Raw genomic sequence first — 22,456 nt, 5'->3', positions numbered from 1 at the left:
TTCACAGCAGTGAGTGTTGTAACTAGATGATCTTTAAGGTCGCTTTGAACTCAAGCCATACTTTGATTCTCTGATTCCATTGATATTTTGTCTTGAAGCAAGTGCAAAGGCTGTTCGATATAACCAGTTATATCAGGTTAGGGCAAGCAGATTTACCTCTGTTGTCTTACTTAACAGGTTGTGCTCATGTCAGCTTTGTCACAGTACTTCAGTGGGGAGCTACCAGATGATTGGCACATATATATATATACATATATCCTTTTTTACATGTTGGTATGAGCAGTGTTAGATAATAGGTAATGTATCTCATTAGCCTTTTTCATCATACCAAGGCATTAAGTTTTTACTTTGGGAGAATAAGCATATTAAAGGAGAGTGTAGCCAGGTGGGAATCAGTCTTTTTCCCCAGATAACAAGCGGCAGAATGAGAGGACAGTCTTAAGCTGTGCCAGTATTATGTTTTGTTTTGCTTAGTGTTTTTTTGTTTTTTTGTGGTTTTTTTTTTTTTTTGGTTTTTTTTGTGGTTTTTTTTGTTTTGTTTTTTGTTTGTTTGTTTGTTTTTTGTTTTGTTTTTTTGTTTTTTTGTTTTTTTGTTTTTTTGTTTTTTTTTTTTTTGTTTCGGGAGCTGTTTTCTCCCTAGCGAGCGTTCCCGGCGTTTCCCGCCCGGCAGGAGAGGCAGGGCAGCCCCTTTCCCGGTCAGGCGCAGCCTCCGCTCCCGCCCGCGGCCCGTGACGCGTGTGGCGGGCCGGGCGCAGGGCGGGCCCGGCGGCCATGGCGGCCATGGCGGCCGTGGTGCCCGATTACGAGTTGGCCGAGCTGTACACGCGCGCGTTCCGCGTGGGCGCCCTGGGCCTCGGCTGGCGGCGGCTGCTGGGGCCGCCCGACCTCTCGCTGACGGCGGAGGCGGAAGAGGAGGAGGAAGACGCGGCCGTGGCGGCGGCGCTGGGCTGCGCGCCGGGCACGGCGGCCGAGGTGCGCGCCGTCTGCAGGTGAGGCAGGCCGGCTGTGTGCAGGCCGGGATTTGCGGCTCCGGTGCGAGGGGGATGCCGGTGGCCTCGCCTGGCGCTGGTGCGGGGAGGCGGCTGGTGCTGTCCCCGCACGCCGCGGCGGTTCCTGGGGAGAAGCGGAAGGTGCTCAGGCAAAACCGCTTCAGAGCAGCCTCTTCCGGACCTGTGGCACGCGTTTGTTTCTGTTTCCCCAGTAAATACAAAGTCATAGACTGTCAGGGGGCTGGAATGGACCTTGAAGCCATATAGCCCCATGCCATGTCCAGGGACACATTCCACGAGACCAAATAACTTAGAGCTTCATTCAGCCTGGCCTTGAACACTGCCAGACTTCCAGCATCCACAGCTTCTCTGGACAAATTCTTCTAGTGCCTCACCCCCTTCACAGTAAAGAATTTCTTCCTAATACCCAGTCCAAATTTGCCCCTTTCTCATTTGTACTGAATACTCCTTCTCTTGTAGTACAGTTCCTTATGAAGAGTTGGTCACCAAAATCTCTGGAGGCCAAAAATGCTGTGAAGGCAAACAGTTTTTGTGGAGGGTAGTGCTCCAGTTGTGGAAACCTTGTTACATCTGCGAATTCGCACAAACAGTTTGGCGCTTAAAGTTGCATGGGTAAACATTTAGTAACATGGTACAGGTTAAGTACTTTAGGGCACCTGAACGTCTGAATGGTTTTAGGAGACAGCAGTTGTACAATGAAACATATACCTTATACGAAGAAATAAGCCAGGCATATGTTTGTATTAACAAAGAATCATAAAATCACAGAATGGCTTGGAAGGAACTTGAAAGATCATTTTATTCCAATCCCCCTGCCATGGGCAGGAACACCTTTCACTAGAACAGGTTGCTCAAAGCCTGATCCAGCCTGGCCTTGAATGCCAGGAATGGGCATCCATAACTTCTCTGTTCCAGTGCATCTGTTCCAGTGCCTCAACAGCCTTACAGTAGAGAACTTCTTCCTAATGCTAATCTAAGCCTACTCTTTTAGTTTGAATCCCTTAAAAACATCGTTTAGAGTAGGTAAATGTTCGGGTAGCTGGCTGCATACAGTACCTGTTGAGTGTCTCTCGGTCTTTAGCCTCCACTGACTTGTTTTTCTCAGGGCTGGTGGTGAAGTCAGGGGTATGTAAATGCTTTGTGGGTGTTGAGGCAGCAGCAAATAACACGCGATGGCTGGAAGGCTTTCAGGTCACGTGGATAGTGAGTGTCCTTCAGCTGTAGAAGAGGCCTGATTTCAGGCCGTAATTCCTGTAGAAAGCATCACAGTTGGTTATTTACCTGTAGTCTGTCAGTAAGGAAGACATGCCAGAGTTCTGATCCTATCTGCATAACTTTGTGCTTCACCTGTTACAGTTCTGGTGGCTAGCATAAATTTTTACCATTACTAGACTTAGTAAAAATAAAGGATGATATTGGTTCGAAGAAAAAAAAAGTATTCTGAAGTAGCAGAAACTGTGACAATTACTCTGTAAGCTCTTCCAGTCTAGATTGTCCCTGATTGCTCCTGTGCTGTGCCTTATTCTCTGTGGCAGCTCTGTTGCCTGAACCTATCTTTGCTGTTTTCGTTTGAATTCCAAGGTGGTGGTTTCTTTATTTTTTTCCCCTCATTCCTTCTGCTTTTTTTCTTCTGTATTGCTTTCTTCAGTTTACACCTGCTGCATTTCACTTGCTGTCTGCATTTGCTAGTGTTACAGAGCAATGCTGTCTGCTTGAGGCTGAGTGTACTGTGAACAGTGGTCATTTGGGAAAGAGAAAAAAGACTGGTGGTCTATGAAGGGGAGAGAACTGATCATCTGGCAGCCTTTTGTTGGCTTTGCAGGAGAATTAAGCTAAACCTGCACATCCTGGTGTGACCTTTCCCCTGTTCAGACTAGAAATCCCAATCTGTAATCTCCATGTGCTTTCGCTGTTAAATTAAATGTCCCTAGCCTCTTGAGTCCCTCCTTCACATTTGCCAACCTCAAATCGCCACCTCGGATCACTTTCACTCACCGGCCTTAAACTGCCCATATTCCTCTCTTGAGGAGAGATGAGAACGCTGGGCTACACCAAGATCTGTTCTATGGTATGCTGGGATCACATTTATTACTGGTGTAAATATAATTTTATAAGTGCTGAATTGAACACGTAATGGATATAAACACGGATTTTTCTGACTCTACTTCTGAGGAAACATCTGACAAATTAAGTAGGTTTTCTTGGGGTAGAAGAGAGACAGGAAGATGCGGATACTCCTACATCTATTTTTAAAATCAGGTAGGATTAAAATATACTTTCATGGATTCAGGATGAAGTTTTTCAATATCCATCATTAGATCTTTTTCAGAATAGTTGCATAGTGTACGTTTAAGTACTCCTGACAATGCAGGGTCTTCTGGTGAGGAGACAGGGATCATGTTTAAATGCTGTTTAACTCTTTGAGCACCCCAGTGCAATGTGGTTATTATGGGAGGGTTTTGTGGGGGTTTTTTTGTTTGGTTGGTTTGGGGGTTTTTTTGTTGGTTTGTTTTTTGGGCTTTTTGGAGTTTTTCTTTTTAACTTTTTATTTGTTTTGTTGGGTTGTTTTTGTTTATTTGATGCTTCATTTTTGTTGCTGTTTTGCTTGGTTGGTTTTGGGTAATTATTATGTTTTTTAATTCTGTTTTCTTCCTGTAATACATTTCTGCAAACAGAATGCAGGAAAAAATTTGTGTCTTCCCTCACTTGCATTTGACTCAGTAAGAATGCCTTGCATATTGCTCAAGTGGTATGCTGATTATCATTGTAGAGATTGGTTGTGTTTTCATCTTAAACAGATGTAAAATTGTATCTTTTTCTGGAAGACTCCATCATAATTCTCTTAAATAACCAAGATGTCAAAAAAGTAAAATTCTGAGCTTTGTTCAAATGCCTCAGGAATCTGTAAGCAAAGAAGTTTACCTTGGTATCCGTGATTGGTGCTTGAGTGACTGAAGTCCTTGAATGTTGGAGGTGCTGAGTTACGTTATTCTGTTTTGTCTTCTGTGTGATGTGTTCCTTGCATGTATAGGGCAGGCTAAGCCTCAGATCACTGTGGGTTTTAGGTAGGTCAAGAGAGGTGAGGCTTGCAGGTACCTCATTCAACTTCAGCCCTAATTCACCCTCTTGTTTTATTAGAGGGGGTAGTTGTAAATATCTCTTGGGATGTGTTATAAAGCTGCATTAAGCTAGCATTAACGTCTTAACGTATTAGTATTTAGTGTCTTGTGGTATTAGTGTCTCAAAGGTGATGAAAGTACTACCTTTAAAATATGTGCAATGTAAAGAGTAATATGAACACTGTAACCCCTTATTAAAAAGTATCAGGCCAAATACTAAAATATCTTTGAATATCTAAAAGAGAAAACTCGTTGTGCTGCTAGATTATCTAGGAAAAGTAAAGTCACAGACTTTGAAAACTTCATTGGTAGTCTGCTTACAAGTCTACATTTCCAGAGAGTTCTCTTTAGCCTTTTTATTTCTGATCATCTAAAAATATCTTTGTAAGGGACATAAGTTTACATAACACCTGGCATTTGACTTTTTTCAGGAGACACTTTCAGCTGTTGTTCCTCATTACCATCCTACACTTCTCCTTAGTTTCCATTAAACAGCATGGTCAGTGTTTTCCCCTCTCTATAACTGAGTGCACTGGGTGAATTTGTCATGCATGCAGGGAGTAGTCTTGGTGGGGACACAGTAGTATCCCAAGCTTGCAGCAGTCAGGAGTGAGGTGTTCCTAGTGAAAGCTCTGTATTGCACACACTTCTGTGTCTTAGGTGTCTGACACTGACTTAGCCTTCATTTCTGAAGGGATCAGCATATAATTCCTGTTTGTAAAGCCTGGCTTCCTCAGGACAATGGAGCAAGTATTGCTTACGTGGTTCCACTGGCAGCAGTGGAGTTACTGGGGGAGCTCTGGCATGGCCTGTGTGTACAGCCATGCAGCAAAGCCTTTCCAGGCTTCAGGGCATGTGGTACAATACATATGTAATTAACTATTAGACAGATTTTCAATACTGAAAAGGGTGCTCTGCTTTTCTTTTAGAAATTGGGGCGTTCTGACTTTCAGGAGTGAGAAGTGGCAGTACCAGTGCTTGCAAGCTTCCATGGGAATTTGTCAGGGGTTCAGTGTCAGAATCCCTTTACACTATCTGCCTTCCATTCCGCACAAGGAAAAAGAGGAAGCAGTTTTAGTGCTTATTTTACATGGTATCTCTATATAGCAGCTTTTCCGAGGATATTAGTTTTTTCTCTGAAACAGGCAGTTAATGGTCATGGTGTAGATAGCACAGCCAGAAATCCCACCTAGGGCTGTGGGAAAAAGAAAAGCACAAATATTTTTGGTAGGTTCTGACATATTGTTGGTGGGTTCTGGCACAGAAGGGAAATGGGAAACTGTCACCTTTGATGCAAGTGCAACTTCACAATGGTAGGTAATAAACATTTTCAGATCCTGCATATAGTTCCTGTGATGTTTAAAAAACTGAATACAAAGTCATTTCCTCAAAATGGTATATTTATATGAATATTTTACCTATTCAAGTGACTTGGGCTCTTTGGTGTATAGGATCACTGATCCATGTGCCAGGAGTCTTTGGATAACTTGTTCATGTTGTCAGTTTTACAGAAAGGGCCAGTTGTGAGTTGATTTGTCTGTCAGGGGATGTCCTTCCCTTGATTATGTGGTTGCTCATAACAGCACTATGCTGCCTGGAGAAGAGCCCCATCTAAAAGGTTGAACTGTGTTCTACAAACTGCTGTTCTCCATCTTTCTGTTAGTTAGATTAGTATTTCTCAGCTGTGTTTCAGTCTATATTTGATGCAGGCTTACCATGGTTGTCTCTGCCTCCACTTCCTCAACTGTGAATCTAAGGATAAAATCCATTCTGTTTCCAGGAGGTTGTGGTTCATTACTGCAAAGTTCCTTTTAAAATACTGCTTCTGAGAGAAATCCCATTTTCTCACTAACTTAAAAAAATTCTGTTTGAGATGAAAACTGTGAAACAGCAAGTTTAAAATTTTGTTTGTTGCTGAATGGTAAGTAACTGAACAATAGTAAATTTATATTTACTGTCAATACTGAATGACTTTATTGGCTCATCAGAACAAAGCCATCTGTCCACAATCAAAATTTTGTCTCTGACTTTTGCTTATTTGTCAGCTGGTAACAGCTGATTCCAGATTTCTATTTCTCAATTACTTTGAATTCCTATGCAGTTCCACTCCAAAGGGTTATTCATTACTGTAGTGATATTATTGCTGACATGGGGAATGTTGTAAGATTATAATGAAAAAGAATATAAAGAAACCATAAATGTTATTGAGGGTAAATGGTATAGTCCAAGAAGTTTCCCTGGACTTCACCAGTGGTAGTTTTGTCCCATAAAGAGATGGGTTTGCACAAGAGTTTTCTGGGATCCAAACTGCAGGTGGACTTAGGCGCTGGAGTAATCCCTGCCTTCATATAGTTTGCAAAAGTGAGAGACAAAGGCAATCAAGTCTGATTCAAAGCCGTTCTCTGTTTTAAATATTTTTTCCTCAGACTATTTTTAAGCTGGATAAAATTTTATTGTGATTAATGCAAAATGCTTTTGGGAAGGACTGGAGAGGAGGGGATGTACATGATTCCTCTGAATCTGGTGTGCTGCAGTGCACAACCTGAAATGGGAACTCATATATGGGACCAGGTGGTGAAACCACCTCCAGGTTCCTGCACTTCTGCACAGGCTGTGAGAAATCACTGCTGTGTCCAAAGGGGATAGCTCTAGATTTAGATTAGATATCAGGTAGAAATTGTTTACTGTCTAGAGTGGTGAGGCACTGGAACAGGTTGCCCAGAGAACTTGTGGATGCTCCATTCCTGGAAGCGTTAAAGACCAGGATGGACCTGCCCTTGAGCAGCCTGATCCAGTGAAATGTGTCCCTGCCAATGATGCTGGGGGTAGTGGAACAAGATGATCTTTTAGGGTCCCTTCCAGCCCAAACTGTACTACGATCCTGTGATTCTGTTATTTTTTTATTGTTCTAGCATTGATATGTTAATGTCTTCTGAGAAAGAAGAGGACCCAGATGTTATTCCTGAAGACAGCAGTCTGCTCACTCTTCGGTATGCTGTTACAGTGCTCTCACAGTACCCTTGTTTGGGGTGGGTTGGGAAATATGGCTGGCTGCTTGTTCCCTTTACTGGCACCCTACAGAAATGCCATAAGGGCAGAAACACCAGCTTATGATGGCATCATTGGTATGAGTCTTCTGAATGTTGCTTAGGAACTTTTTTATTAAGATATACAGAATATGCCTTCTTTCTTGTTGGAAAAGGATTTCTGAACCTAGGTGCTTCTGAAGTAGTGCCTAAGTTTGGAGTGTGCAGGGGCCTTCTGATAATCATGTGTGTGAGGTTCCTGCAAAGAAACCTATCTCATACCTCTAGTAACTCTCAGTTACTCTGTAACAGCCAGACTGTAAGTCCTGCTGCTGTATCCCAATAACCTCTTTATCTGAGCCCACTCTGTTTTGTTGAGTTTTGGGTTGTGCATGGAATTTATTGATATATCTGGTGCATTTCAGAGGATAACCAATATATGTAAGGTTTCTATCAGCTGGCAAACTTGGTCACTTCAGGCCTTTGCTGTACTTTACATAGCACTAATGTAAAGAAATGTGTTTAGAAATGTGATCAGTGTTAAGCCTGATTGTTACTGAAAACCCTTGTGGAGGTCTGGAGGATAAGTAAACTTTCCCTGGATGTTAAGGATTGGGTGTTCATGTAGTGGTTAAATGCATGTATTTTAGTAGGTATTCTACTTACGGTACTCTTTCTTCTACAACTGATAATGAAGGTTTGGTTTTTGGTTTTCTGAAGTGTCCATGCTGTGGGGCTGAGAAGTAATATTTGTGGGTTGTTTCTTTCCTTGTGCTTTGATTGAACATGAATTCAATTTTTTTGAAGTGGAAAGAATTGTTGAAACAGTTTCTTTAAAAGTCACAAAGAGTTTTGTCCTAGTAAAACCTCTTCAAACATTTTGCTGTTTTTTGTTGTGAGTGTAAAATTACTCACAAACCACCTGTCATTTGCACATGAGGGGGAAAAAACCCACAAGCTGGCCTGTGCACTCTCAGGTTTTATGAAAGTCAGGAGATGAGTGTTTTAAGTTAGTCTGTCCCACTAAGACAGACCGGAATCCTGCTCTTTGAAAGCTGCTCTGTAGTAGTTTATGTCATTTAAAAATATGAAATGCTTGAAATTCTAAGTGGAAATTGTTGAATGAAATTTTGTCTTATGTTGCTGCCTCTCAGAATTCGGAAGAAGGCCTTAGAGAGGAGAGAAGAAACAATTATTGTGGATCGGGCTTGCAGACAAGAAACTCTTACTTATGAGATGGTAAGTTGCCTGTCATCTTATAGGCTCTCAGGAACCAAAATCCAACTTCTGGTTGCTTTTTCATTCACCTCTATGAAATGTACACTGTAAATGTTTGCAGATACAAGTTCACTGGTAATGATTAAAGATAAAGACATTTTATGGAAAGATAGGACAGGAAGTCTGCTCTTTACTGTCTGTTAGTACTGGATGTAGTTAAGGAGGAGCTTGTTACCACTATATGACTTCTTTTTTTAAGTGCTGTGAACTTAGAAGTAGACATAGAGCTAGATAAAATGTGTAATGTTTTGCTGCTGTGTCCAGTGTTGGAAACAGCTTCAATGTGTGAATGATTGTGAGCTGGTTTCAGTAGGGCTGAGAGAAGAAAATAGTAGCAGCACAGTGGTGGTAAATTCCTAATTTTGAGCTTTGTAAACCAAGTTTTTCAGCCATTCTAAACTGGAACCAGGAACCAAGAGTGTAGTCATCAGCCTCTGAAAAGCCTTATTGGAATTTTTTAACTGTGCATAATAAGTTTGGGTTTTTTTAATGATTTCTTCTTAACCATTGAAGTCCTAAACAGCAAAACCTCATTTCATAAATGTTCATAGAACCATTAAGATTAAAAGACCTTTAGGATCATTGAGCCCAACCATTACCTTTAACACTGCCAGATCCACCACTAAACTGTGTCTCTAAGCACCACATATGCACGTTCTTCAAACTCTTTCAGGGACAATGAAGTGCTGGAGTCCATGGCTTTAGCAAGCCATGAACTGCTGTAAAAATTAGGGACAGAAGTGTAGTGAGGAAAGAACCTCATGTGACTGTTAGACTTGTTTTTCCTCTTGAGGTTTCCTGGTCTGTTGAGAGTTACCATGTTTCAGCTGTTCGGAGATCCAGGCACATTATGTAAACAACATGATGCAAGTGCTCTGCTGGGCTCTTTGTCTGGGGAATATCTGAGAAAATATTAGCAGCAGAAACCTTCATAGAGGGTTTCAGTGAATACTGCAGTATGCATTGAAAGAATGAGCACATGGTCATTTATTGCATTCTTTAAGCAAGCTGTGTCAGAGGAGTAATTCTGTGGTTGGGACCACTATGCCTTTGTACAAGAGGAGAGCAGGAGTTTGGAATGTGTCACATGAAGAAGGCAGGTGCAAAGTAGAGAGCACAGGTATCTCTGAGTCTTACAGGAGTACAAGTTCCTGTTACTAAATCTCAGGAATACTCCATGCTGGTGGGAGGTGTTTGTGCCACACTCTTAATTTATTGGAAAAGGAGGAAACGGCCACAGAAAAGTACCTTCACAGCTGGGCTGTGTCTTAAACACAAAGCAGGATGAAAATGTAGGGATCATTTGTTTCTTTTCTGATACACAGTACCGTGGCAAGGGCAGTGCTGCGTTTTGGGTTTCAATTTTGGAGAAATTATGGCCCTCAGCTATGTCTAGCTTCCCTAATAAGAGGAAGTGCTGCACTGACTGTAATTTTCATATATTTCATTCTGTGTATATTTTCTAGATTAGTGTTTCCCAAATTAAGGGTTGCAATCTCCCTTTACATATAAAAGCGTTCAGTGGTGAAAGTTGGTAGCAGCTGGGTTCCAAGAGGGCAGAATGACAACAGCCTCGAATACCTTTATGTGGGGCATCTCAATAGCCAAGGAGCAGCCAGCTGTCTTGCAACAAAGCTGAGAAATGAAGAAACGTGCTTGCAGTCAGTAATTGGAGCAGTTTCTCACCTTTCCGCCTGGGAGGAAATAGGCTTTTTCCAATTCAGAAGGCTACATAGTCAAAAATGAATTCATGTTCCTCAGCATTTCTCAGACCATTGTCCAGTGTTTATTTTGTGTGTGTGTGTATATTTATGGTTGCCAGTATAATATATATATGTGTGTGTGCATATGTTTTTCCAGGAGTCACATGCAACTGGAAGGAGGCCAGACGATCCAACAGATCAAATTGAGGAGGGAGAACTACTTTTAACTCTGAACATCTTTTATCCTCTTATATTTCAGAAGGTTGGTATGAAATTCTCTGGGTTATATTCTGATTATTTCCTATTCAGATAATATCTTGCTCTACCAAGCAATTAAAATCAGTGAATCTACTGATGACATGTGGTAAACTCTTCAACTCTGATAATTTCTTAAGGCTTTTTCAGAATCTGGCTTTAATTCGGTTAGTGGTTTACATAACAAAACTTTTACAATAATTACATAGTAGTTAATTTACTTTACAGAAAGCTCAAAACTTGAAAATAAATACACGAAAACGAAAGTACTTTTTCTTGATTTCGGATAAGTGAGCTCAGACTTTGTGTCTTTTCTGCACTTTATGATGGAGAATGTAACATTTGAGTTCCTGAATAAAACTATTAAATACCTGTCTTAGGAGAGGCTGTGGCAAGATGCTGTTCAGAGAAGTGATGTGCCAGATGCTGCCAGTAATGACCTTAAGCTGTCAAATGAAGAGCAGTGCTGTTGCTGACAAGTTATAATTTATCTGGGGTTTGTATTCTGTGTTCTTTGTAGCATAAAGATCACAAACCCTTCCAAACAGTCCTTGTACTGGGCAGCCAGAAGCTCACTGAACTGAGAGACTCGATTTCCTGTGTCAGTGACCTCCAGATAGGTGGTGAGTTCAGCAGTCAGCCAGATCAAGCACCAGAGCACATCAGCAAGGTAAAACTTTCTATGTGGACCCCTCTACATGTGTAGGAGTCTTGAAAACATAGAAGGGGAGGCAGAGTTTTGCTTCATTGTTTTGTCTTCAGCACTAAATTCAGCTGCATTGGTTCTGCCTGTTGGTTGCACTGTAAGTAAATACTTCATAGCGGCATTACCAAGTGATCTGTTTTGTGCAATATCAAGAAAAATACCATCATTGCTACTGCTAGGAAATAGAAACAGAAGCAGTGAGTTTTGCGTAGGTATATTCCTGTGAATGAATTTTATTTTGAGCTGTATTCTGAAACACCAGAGGTAATAGCTTAATCCCACTAATAATAAAAAGCCAGACCATCCCACTGTGCTTTGTTGTTTGCAACTGGATGCTAATCATATGTAGGGATGAAGATTATTCTTCTCTCCCAAAACTGCTACGTATTCTCTGGGTATGAGCAAAACAATCATCTAGTTGACAATATTGAAATTGAGTCATTTTGATTATACATCATATGACATTAGATAGAATATCAACATAGAATGGTTGACATTGAAAGGGACTTGTGGAGGGCATCTGGTCTGCTCCCTCTGCTCAAGCAAGACCACCTACAGCCAGCTGTTCATAACCATGTCCCAACATTTTTTACATATCTCCAAGGATGGAGGTTGCAAAACCTCCTTGGTCGACCTCTGTCCATATTCAGTTGCCTGTGTCAGTGAAGAAGTGTTCCTTGAGGTTCAGGAGGAGTTGTGTGTGTTTCAGTTTGTGCTTATTGACTCTAATCCTGTCACTTGAACTGCTAAAATGAGCCTGGCTCCATCCTCTTTGCACCCTCCCTAGAGGTATTGTGTATGTTAATGAGATTCCCCTACCTGAGCTTTCTCTTCAGGATTCTGACTCACAACTTTCTCAGCTACTGCTTTTAGGAGAGATGCTGCAGTCCCATCATCTTCATGGCCCCTGTGGGACTCTTTCTCCAGTATGTCCGTGTCTCTCTTAGACCAAGCAGCCAAGAACTGAAGACAGGCCTTTAGGTATGGCCTCAGTAGTGCTGAGGGGAACTGAGGGATCGCCTTCCTTGACCTGCTAGTGGTATTTTATCTAATGCAGCACAGGATCCCATCTGCTCCATTGGCTATCCTTTTTGCAAGGACACATTGTTGCCTCATGTTCAATTTGGGATCTACCAGGTTCCCTGAGTCCTATTTGCCTAGCTGCTCTCCAGCTGAGTGGCCCTCAGCATAGAGTCAAACATCAGCTTGTTTATCCCCAGGGGCGAGACCTTGCACTTCTCCTTGCTCAACCTCACCAAATTCTTGTTGGCCCATTTCTCTGGGCTGTTAAGATCCCTCTGGCTGGCAACAGGATCATCTGGTGTATCAGCCACTCCTTCCTGTATTGTGCCAGCAGCAGAGAGAGTAACAGTAACAGATAGAAGTGAATCAAAGAGTCTGAATGTAAAACACATCTCTACTACTGTGTCTTCATGCAGATGATCTGAGAAGTCCTGTCTTTGGAAAAGCAGTGTCTGCTTTTCCCATGTTTTGGCAACCTAGAGTTAATAGCTAAAAGAGACCTCTGGGCATAAATAAGCATCCCCAGACTGGTCTGATAATGGAGTGGCTGGTTGTCCATGGTTTTCCCATTTAGAATAAATACGGATAATCTTTATTGAGTCCTTGAAGGGTTGCTGAGGGAGAAAAAGAGGCTCAAGGGAGACATTATCATTCTCTACAACTATCTGAAGGGAGGGTGAGGATGGTATAGCCAGGTAAGGGGGCAGTTCTCCTGGGTGACAAGAGACAGGATGAGAGGAAATGGCCTCAAATTGCACCAAAGAAGGTTTAGATTGGTTATTAAGAATGCAAGGGTGGTCAGACATTGGAACAGGCTACTCAGGGAAGTGGTGGAACCATCAGCCATGAAAGTGTTCAAAAATGTGTGGATGTGGCACTTGGGGTATAGTTTAGTGGTGAACATGGCAGTGCTGGGTTGATGGTTGGGCTTGATGATATCAGAGGTTTTTTACAATCTTGATGATTCTACGATTCTGTTCCAACCACTTCCTGGGACCTCAGCATACATAGTGGTCGCTTTGGAAGACAAATGCTTTCACCATGAATGCCCCATTCCTCTTTTCCTCCAGCTCTTATTGCTGAGTGCAGCATCATATGATGTGGGATATCCTTTGGGTCAGTTTGGGTCAGCTGTCCCAGCTACATTCCCTCCCAGCCTCTCACCTAGCCCCAGCCCACTGGTCTTGGGGAGACTTGGAGAGACAGCCTTGAAGCTGTGCAAGCACTGCTTTGCAGTAGCCAGGACACTGGTGTATTATTGACTCCCCTTTGCCAAAAATGCAGAGCATGCACAGGGGCTGCTGTGGGGAAAGTTAACTCTACACCGCATTAACTCTGTGTGCATTTGATCAGAACACAAAGTACTTCTTACTGAGGTGACAGAGAATTATTGAAGTCTGTCCCCTGCACACATGCATGCACACATGCACAGCTACACATGAGAGCACTTCCTGGTCACATCTGTGTAAACAAGTCAAACAGGCAATCCTGGAAGTTCCAATCACCTCACTTCTAGTGTCTCACAAGAAAATCTGTCATCCTTCAAAATTCTTCCTTAATTACAGAGTTTGTCACATGTAGACAGTCCATTTGTAACATTCTCTTCCATCAAAGATCATTAACAGTTTATGGCACTCATACCAGCAGTGCAAGAGTCTCCAGATGCCAGAACAACTCCATTGCCATCACCGTGTTCTCTAAACCATATGTCATGGTTTGACCCGGAAACAGGATTTCTGGGATGCTGTGGATGGGGCAATGGGTGCTCAGATTTGATTATTGCCATCTGGCCCAACCACTAGGCATTGGATCCACCTCTGAGAACACAGGGTAAAAGCAGGGCTCTCCCCCTGGCAGTCTCTCTTTGGGTTTCTGGCGGGAAGGAGTTGGGTCTCTCCCCCGGCCCAGTTGCTGGCTGGGCAGGGGGAGGGGAAAAGCCATGCGGCCCAGCCTGAGAGAGGTAGGCCTGGCAACCCCCAAGGGTGGAAGGAAGAAGTAAAGAAATGCCGGGAAGCAATGGGCAGCCTGTTCCCCCCCCTTGGAGACAGACAGAAAGAGAGAGAGAGAGTGCAGCCTGTGTTTGTGGCCATTACCTTGAAATTGAGTAAACATGTGCTGGCAGCAGGCAGCCCGGCTGAGGAGATGGGGGGGTGCAGCCAGGAGTCCAGCCACTCGGAGGAGTTTTTAACCCTTTTTGGACAATGAAAACTTCACAGAACATGAACCCTTCCTAGACGAGTGATGAAGGTCTGGATCAGAGAGAGTGAGAGTGAGAGATGTTGGAAGAATGGAGAAGATCGAGTGGCATTTTATGCTGGACTCTTTTGTGTAGCCATGGACAGAGCCATGTTTCTGTGTGATACAGAGACTGAGTCCAGGGGGAGAAATGTCCCAGAGCCAAAGAAGATTCAGTGTGGGTACCCCTCGGCCCCAGGGGCTATATAAAATATGGGGAGGATATATGTCCCAAAGGTGAGAAGGTGAGATACTGTGCTTTTCTGGAACTGGACAAAGCATCCTTAAAAAGACAACCCTGGAAGCAGCCCTGATTCTTGTTCAGTGGTGAGAGCACCAGAACAAGGACGGAAAAGGCCACCACGACACATGGAAGGACTCCCTCTCCTCTTGAGGAACTGAAAGTTGAGCATTCTAAAGGGTGGTGCTGGACCCAGAACTGGTGATTTTGGAAGATGTATTGTATTGGGAATTTAGGGGGGAGGAGGAGGAGAGTGTTTTTGTGAGGTTTTCATTTTCCTCGTGTTTTCTTTTTTTTCTTTTGTGTGTAGTTTAGTAATTGTTTTTGTAGTTTAGTTAATAAAATTTTCTTTTTTTCAAGTGAGAGCCTGCTTTGTTTATTCCTGGTCAAAATCTCACAGCAGACACCAGAGAAGGTGTATTTTCATGGGGGCATTTGGCCTTGTGCCAGTGTCAAACCCTGACACCATATTTCTGAGTGCCACATTCGCACAGCTTTTCAACATTCTCAGGGATGCTGATCTCACCACTTCCCTGAGCAGCTTATTCCAATGCCTCACCATCACCTGCTGATGGGAAGTAGGGAATAATAACTTTTTTTTTTTTGCTTTGCTTCTGTACGCAGCCTTTGCTTTTTCTCATTTTCTGCCTTTCTTTGAACCCATGAGCTTGCTTGTCTTACTTTGTTTCCCCAGTCCTGGAAAGCAAGAGGAGTGAGAGCAGGTGGATAGGTATCTGGTAGCCACCCAAAGTAAACACACTGCATCTTGCTAATTTTTTAAAATATTGTACTTTTTTTAAAGTCAGCACCTTGCAATTACTAAGTTTGTGCAGTGATGCCTGTGTTCTTGTTCTGTGTTTTTGTAGAAGTCCATAACTTCTGTGATGGCGACTGAAATAAGAGCATTAAAGTAACCCGTACTGGCTTGAGAACAATATCAGCAGAGTAGCTGCGTAGTTGGCAATCACATGAGCCTAGTTTGTCACACCAGCATCTGCAATCAGAACAGAACTTTTCTTAGACACCTGTAGAATGAGGTCTCTTAATATAATTTAGGTATCTAACATGCTTGGATTTTTGACATGTTCTTGTTTAAGGTATTTATTCTCTCATAACACTAATGGAGACTTCTCTCTCTGTCTCTCAGGATCTCTACAAATCTGCCTTCTTCTATTTTGAAGGCATCTTTTATAATGATAAAAGATACCCGGAGTGCAGAGATCTGAGCAGGTACGATATTTGTAGATGTTGACTGAGGAAGAAAGACCTTAAGGAACATTTGTTTTGTTTATGACTTGTGGTGTTACAGATACTGGAATGTCTAGAATATTAAGCTGGAATGGACTTTCCCTGCTGTTTTGCCATGATGAGTTGGTTTTTAGAGAAGTTTAACTTTACTTGCTCTACTTATTCTTTCCATTCACTTCTCTTTTGAAAAGAGTATGAATCCATTTTTTAACCTGCAAATGCTGTTTTGCTCTGTTGAGATGGGATTTCTTTGTAAAGTGACAGGTGGCATTTTGTACTGGGTTTTTAAGTGCCTTCCCTACTTGTGATGGGAATCAAAAGACTTGCCTGTAGATGTATCAGAGCTAGAAGATGTGTCAGAAAGACAAGCTCAGCTGTGTGGCAGTGGTTGTCCTGCTCAGTCTTGAAAATATGCTGAATGCCTTAATTGTAAAGTTAACACGAGGTCTATGTGACTGATCAGAAAAGAAATTTGATATTTTAAGGAAGCATGGTATTGCTGATACGGTAGTGAGATTTAGGAGATCAAAATGTTTAAAATGGTTGGTATGGAAGAGCTGACTGTTGGACCCTGTTGTTCTGCCAGACTTTGTATGTGACTTCAGGGAAATCCATATTTTACTTCTTGTCTTTCTGTCTGTGAACAACAGTGGTCTTCACAGAAGGGCTTGTCGTAGAGTACACAGCTTGTTAGATGCCTTGTGTGTAGAAGTGTGCTGAAAAGCCAGAAAGAAATTTTCAGTAGCCCTTCCAGTGCTAAATTTTGGAAATGTAACTGCACTTGTCAGCTTTGTGTTTTTCCTTGACAAAAATGAAATCAAAAAAGAAAGCTTTTTAATACTTTGAAATGAAGTCATTAACCAAGGGGGCAAAATAACCTGCTAGTAACTTGAATTATTGGACTACTTGAAAAGTATTGTGCTGCAAACAGTCTGACCCTGGATGGGTGCCATCAGGAGCATACACTGACTAAAACTCCTCAGGAAGCTGCCTGGTGAGGACTGAAAGGCAGATGTTTCACAAGAACAGTGGACAGTTCTATAGTGTTGTAATATTGCTGTGAAATCACCTTAAATTACTACCAGATGTTTTGATTTCCATCATTTAACCATGTCTCAGTGAAGAATTTTGCATGTCCCCAAGGTATCTTTTCTCTGTATTCACAGTTCATAGCTTTGCTATGCTGATGGCCTTTCTGTTTTCAGAACAATTATAGAGTGGTCAGAATCTTTTGATAGAGGCTATGAAAATCTTCAGTCTGTCAAGATGGAGGACTATGTATTTAATGATTTATCCCTCAAAATTGGCTTTCCATACCTTTACTGTCACCAAGGGAACTGTGAACACATCATTATAATCACAGATATAAGGTAAGTAACTATTCTTTGGGAGTCCTTGGGCAAATGCAAGTAAGCCTTCTCATTACATGCTGAATGTTTGTTAGACTAACTTATTTGCTGTAAGATTATTCTGCTGGCTTCTGCAGAGCTTAAATTTTTCTTCCATATACATGGGAGTATCTCTGAAAGAAAGAGAGTAATCTTCCTTGTTTTTTTCTTTTTCATTTGCATACAAAGACTGCTTTGCAATTAGTGTGCTATGACTGCTGTGTAACAGGAATGGCAACCACAGTGTGAAGATCTTTCCATGTAGAGCCAATGTGTGGCAGATTTACATCCTGATTCTGGAGCACCAGGGGGCAGAATGTTGTAGGCTGTGGCTGGACTCAACTGAACAATTAGTTTGAACTTGAAGCTGAGGGGCAGGAACTGAAAAGATAAAAGAGGAATGGAAATAGTGGGCTGAGATGGATAGGCCAGGAAGAGAAGTGATGTGATAGTGACCATGAGGTGGCAGCCACATCAACAGTAGAACCATTGTGTAGACTTTGCTCAGTGAATAACTAGAGAGAGCATTCCTGTGGTTGTCTGCAGTGAGCAATTTTCTGTTCCCAGGAGCCTGATGTATCAAAGTGTTCATAATACATGGTGCTTTCCAAAAGGAGCATAACCCAGAGAAAAGCATAGATGTTGCACATGAATTATCTGAAGATTTCCCCTGACAATAGTTTGTTAGTCTGCATAGGAAATAAAAGCTTTAAAAAGACCACAGAAAGGAGATGGTCTGAAGACTTCTGTGTTACTGCACAAACTGAATTTACTTGTGACCAGAAAATCCACAGATGATGCAACCAGCAGTCTATCTCCAGATCTTCATCTATGTTAAGAAATGTTAAGCAGAAGTCTAGTCAGAGTTTACATAGGAATTTAAATCATACCCTATCTTCAGTGTCCATGCTTATGTTCAGATAAATTTCAGTATGGCAACATCTTTATTGCATGTGTTGTATTTATTTGTTTCCCTCAAGGCTTATTCATCATGATGACTGTCTGGATAGGAATCTGTATCCCTTGCTGGTCAAGAAACATTGGCTATGTACCAGAAAATGTTTTGTGTGCAAGATGTATACAGCAAGGTATGCTACATTCTTGATGCTATTGTTGTCTCAATTCTTTCTAGGTGCTGCTGCTAACTTTAAAAAATAGTAAAAATCAAAGCTCTGTATGTATTTCGTAATAAGAATAATCTTCACTCTTCAAGCAGTTGACCTCTGTCTAACCAGGAAAAGGCTTCCTGCAAGTAGTGTTCGTTTGGAATTGATGCAGCAGTTTCAAAAGAACTAAATGAGTAAGAGATTAATTATTTGGCTCATGCTCTTTTCCATATCTAGAGCTTGGCTATCTTATCAATTACTTTGAAAATCCTGCTTTTGGGGGAAAAGGCTGTGTTTTCCTCCTTTGCAAGATACATGTTTCAAAATAATTTACCAAAAATCATACAGTGCTTTTGTTTAATCTAGCATCTATGCAGGTATAGATCTGTCCAATTCTAATATACTAAAATCTGGAGATTTTTAAAAGGCATTTAACTTGCCCCAAGGAAACTCCTGACCGCTACCTGAAGACTGTGTGCTCCACAGCTGTTCTTGAAGGAATTCTTTGTGATTTTCTGCCTTTTCCTTAAAAGAGCAGAATATTTTTTCTTTAGGAAAACTTATGTTCTCAGCCTCTGTTTGACACAGCAACTGTGTCTTCATTGTCTTGCTTGTTTGGCCTTAGACTTCTCTGGAATCAGTCAAAGACCCAATTCCCCCTGAGATGGGAGTCCATCCTTGTGTTCCTAGCAGAGTCCTGAGGATGCCTTCACAATATAATCTGTGAGGCATTTGGCCATAAGGGGAGGTGGAGCCAAAGGGTCAATATGGGGGAAGGATGGGATGGGGAGGGCATTACCAGAGGTGATGTAAATGCATTAAATTAAAACCAGGATTAAGCACTAAGCTTAAGTGGGGACGTGCTAAACCGTAGACAGCAGAGCTGCTTTGGCTGGCTGTCCAGTATGTTCTAATCTGTGCAGATAACATCTGTAATCACCAGAGGCCTTCAGCTGTCGTGGCCTCTTGAGTGCTATCATAAATTAATTACTCATTGCCATGGCAGGCCCTCTTTAAACATGTTAACTTGTGTTCATGTTAACTTCAGTGCTTGCTGGAGTGTGCTGCAATCCTCACCTTTTCATGTCTGCATCATTTGGGTCCTGCTTTTAGACTCTTAAATGGTTTTGATTACTCAGAGGAGCTTGGGTCAGTACACATCTGCTCCATTTCACAGTTTCTTGCATTAAGGAAGAAAAAGATTTATCTTTTATGATTTAGATGGCCAAAGGGTGGACAGAAGATTCCTGGTTTGTTTTGTTTTTTGAATGCACTGTACCAGCAATACAGGTTTAGAGAGTTTCTCAGGAAGTGCTGCTGGAGCTGCTGGGGTTGACATGGAATGGGTGTGGAGTTTGGAAATGAGCTGCATGCATGGGATAGGAGATATGTAATATAGGTAGAACCTTGTGTTTATAAAATTATTACTGTTGTTTGTTGCTGCCATCCCCAATCCTGAGTAAAATGTTGAGATGTTTGCCTCAAGTGTGTTTCACTCATAAGAATACACTTGTGTTTTGTAACCTGCAGGTGGGTAACCAACAGAGACAGTCTGGCACCAGAGGATCCTTGTTTCTTCTGTGATGTTTGTTTTCGGATGCTCCATTATGATGCAGAAGGCAATAAACTGGGAGAGTTTCTTGCATATCCTTATGTTGATCCTGGGATTTTCAACTGAAACTGACATGTGCCAGGACATTGTTGAATGTGTTGCTCTGGCTGTTAAAACCACTGAACAGCTTGAGGTTTGAGCATACTGCTGGGTTTCATGTTAGGTGTGTAATCCTCTCCTGTGAGCAGGAAGGAGCCCTTTGCACTTGAAGACTATCTGGTGTGTTTTTCTGAGTAAGTAAGTATGATTTTTACAGATAAGTTGGCATGCAAAAATGTAATACACTTTTGCAACATTCCAGTAGTTTGGATGCTATGGACTGTAAATATGGATGTTTGAGAATACCTGGCAAAAGAAACCATGACTTTAAGAAGCTCTGCTCTCAAGGCTTTGTAAACCTCTGTGGATGAGAAGATGGTCTGTATATATCTTACCTTGAAAACTCTGGCAGTTGCCATATTTGAACAAGGATGGGTGGCACTGAATTTGTAGGGAGGAGAACGCTTTCTGAGAGAGAAGCTCAGAATGCTGGTTAAACTCTTGGGTCTTTCCTACAAATGAAAGCTTACATCTGAAGGCCTTTGATGTCCCTGGTTTCTGACTCTGAGGACTGATTCTGTAGAGAAGAAACTGCATTTCACCATTAGTGAATTGTAGCCTGCCTTTTAAATAATTTTGCCAGCTGTTTACAGTGTATGAGTGTTCATTGTGAACCTTTTTATTTAGTATCATTCTTTTATTGTAATGTAATGTTTTTTTAATTAAAATGTGGCAAATTTGTAGTTCCTACAAGTCTCTTGTTAAACTGAAACTTTGTCAAGAGAGGATATTCCTTTTTTTTAAAGTCTTCTGGAATTAAGAGTATGTTAGTGGCAATCTTTGTTTTAGGAAAGTTAGAGCTAACTGCCTTTCTTTTGAAAACTTCAGCTAATTCTGGTTGGGGGAAGACAGCCTGCTCTGACAATCCACACACAGAAAAGTGACAAACTGAATCCTGTTGAAGTCCTGTAGCTGCAGATTCTGCCAGTGCTGAATTGATTATCTTAGATGTCTTGAAACACAGGTATCTGAAGCACTTGCGAGACTCCATTGATCACTCCCATATCTTACTGCTTTCTAGTGGTGTATTAAGTCATCTGAATGTAAATCCATGCTTTTTTTAGGAAAAAAAAAAGTTTCTTTTTTTTCCTGTCTAGTAAGCCCGCCAGCTGTTGGCCTGTGTATTTCAATGAACCAACCACTTGTAAAAGGTGGTGATAGTTCTCTTATCCTTCAGGAATCTGCAGAAAATGGAATGGCCTGCCCATAACAACTGTGACAAGTCCAGCTGCTGGGGCTGGGCTGCTTTGGGGTGCTGCAGCAGCTGCTTTAAAGGTCCTCTACTATACAGCTCTGGTTGCAACTTCAGCATTTGCCTCGCAAGTTGCTACTCCTCATCTTTCCCCTATCTCCTCCTCTTTCAGCTGTCTCCCATAAATACACAGGCTTCCCAATCCTCTTTAGTATTGGATGGGGTATCATATAGAGAGCTAGCTTGAGTTCTAAAGCAGCAATCAGTAGTTTTTTTGTGGGGGCATTTTTTTTCCTTCTTTAGCCATAGAGAGAAGGGATTGGCAAAATATGAGTTTACTCTTTCATTAAATTAATTTGCCTCAAATATGCTGTCTCTAACACAACCCATTTGTCTTCTTAATTAAAAGTTAAGATCAAATATATTTCAAAATTGGTGTCCCTGCAGATTAAGAAATTTTAGTGGGTCATTCCCATACTTCCAGTAAGGCAGAGAGAAGCTAGCCACAGTCTGGGTGTGGGAGTTGAGAGCATTCAGTGCTTAACTACAGAACAGAGAAGAATCGTATTAGAAGCTTGCTGTTTGTATGATGTGGTCCTCTTTCATATTCAGTGATGCATCTTGAATGACAAATGGAACAAAAAGGTTACACTAAGTCATAGGTTCTAAAGATCCCAGAAGCTGTCACAGGACAACTCAGTCTGGTCTAGATTTGATAAGTCTTTCTGAATGAGTCCTCTGAGTGAAATCCAGCATTGCATACAATGCCCATTTGTAGCTAAATCTCTATGACACCAGCTGGATATTTGTTTCAGCAATTTATTAAATGCTGTGAGTATTTTGATGATGAAAATGTCCAAGCAGGTTTTTTTTTTTCATGACAAAAAATGAGAAAAAAAATCTTTTTAATAATCTCTTGTCTGTGTGTTGCTAGCTGAATCTCAAAAACGTTAACCTGAATCTGTGGTTGGCTTTTGGATTTGATTTTTCCTTTACAAGTTATTTCAAACTTCCCAGATCTCTTGCAGATTCTCTCCCTAATGCAAGTTTATGCCTTGCTGACAAGGTGATACAGAGCACTGTATCCTGTATTGAGGAAGAGGAGAGGTCCCTCTGATTGTATGTTAATATGAAGTTCCAAAGCAATACATAATTCATATAAACAGTGCTATGGCATTTTCCAGTGCTATCCAGGCACTTGTAACATTTCCACAA

At 41.6% G+C, this 22,456-nt stretch overlaps 1 protein-coding gene across 1 annotated transcript; it reads left to right on the top strand.

The window, feature by feature from the left end:
• The first annotated feature begins 759 nt into the window (after positions 1-759).
• SNAPC3 (small nuclear RNA activating complex polypeptide 3) lies at positions 760-20,742 on the top strand. The gene is made up of 9 exons (XM_058044200.1): positions 760-989; positions 7,042-7,119; positions 8,310-8,394; positions 10,294-10,398; positions 10,912-11,061; positions 15,744-15,826; positions 17,050-17,214; positions 18,213-18,320; positions 19,869-20,742. The coding sequence occupies exons 1-9, from the start codon at positions 772-774 to the stop codon at positions 20,014-20,016; spliced, it is 1,140 nt and encodes a 379-aa protein (XP_057900183.1). The 5' UTR covers positions 760-771; the 3' UTR covers positions 20,017-20,742.
• The last annotated feature ends 1,714 nt before the right edge of the window (positions 20,743-22,456 follow it).

Source organism: Melospiza georgiana, chromosome Z (genome assembly GCF_028018845.1).
Source record: "Melospiza georgiana isolate bMelGeo1 chromosome Z, bMelGeo1.pri, whole genome shotgun sequence".
NCBI lineage: Eukaryota > Metazoa > Chordata > Aves > Passeriformes > Passerellidae > Melospiza > Melospiza georgiana.
The sequence above is the reverse complement of the archived record's forward strand: the minus strand, read 5'-3'. Positions and strand labels throughout refer to the sequence as shown.

What these genes read in the sequence shown, in the direction of transcription:
- SNAPC3 (XM_058044200.1), top strand. Translation starts at nt 772, where the DNA reads ATGGCGGCCATGGCGGCCGTGGTGCCCGATTACGAGTTGGCCGAGCTG. An exon ending in GAGGTGCGCGCCGTCTGCAG is followed by an intron (nt 990 to 7,041) that starts GTGAGGCAGGCC and finishes TTATTGTTCTAG; the next exon opens with CATTGATATGTTAATGTCTT. An exon ending in AGCAGTCTGCTCACTCTTCG is followed by an intron (nt 7,120 to 8,309) that starts GTATGCTGTTAC and finishes GCTGCCTCTCAG; the next exon opens with AATTCGGAAGAAGGCCTTAG.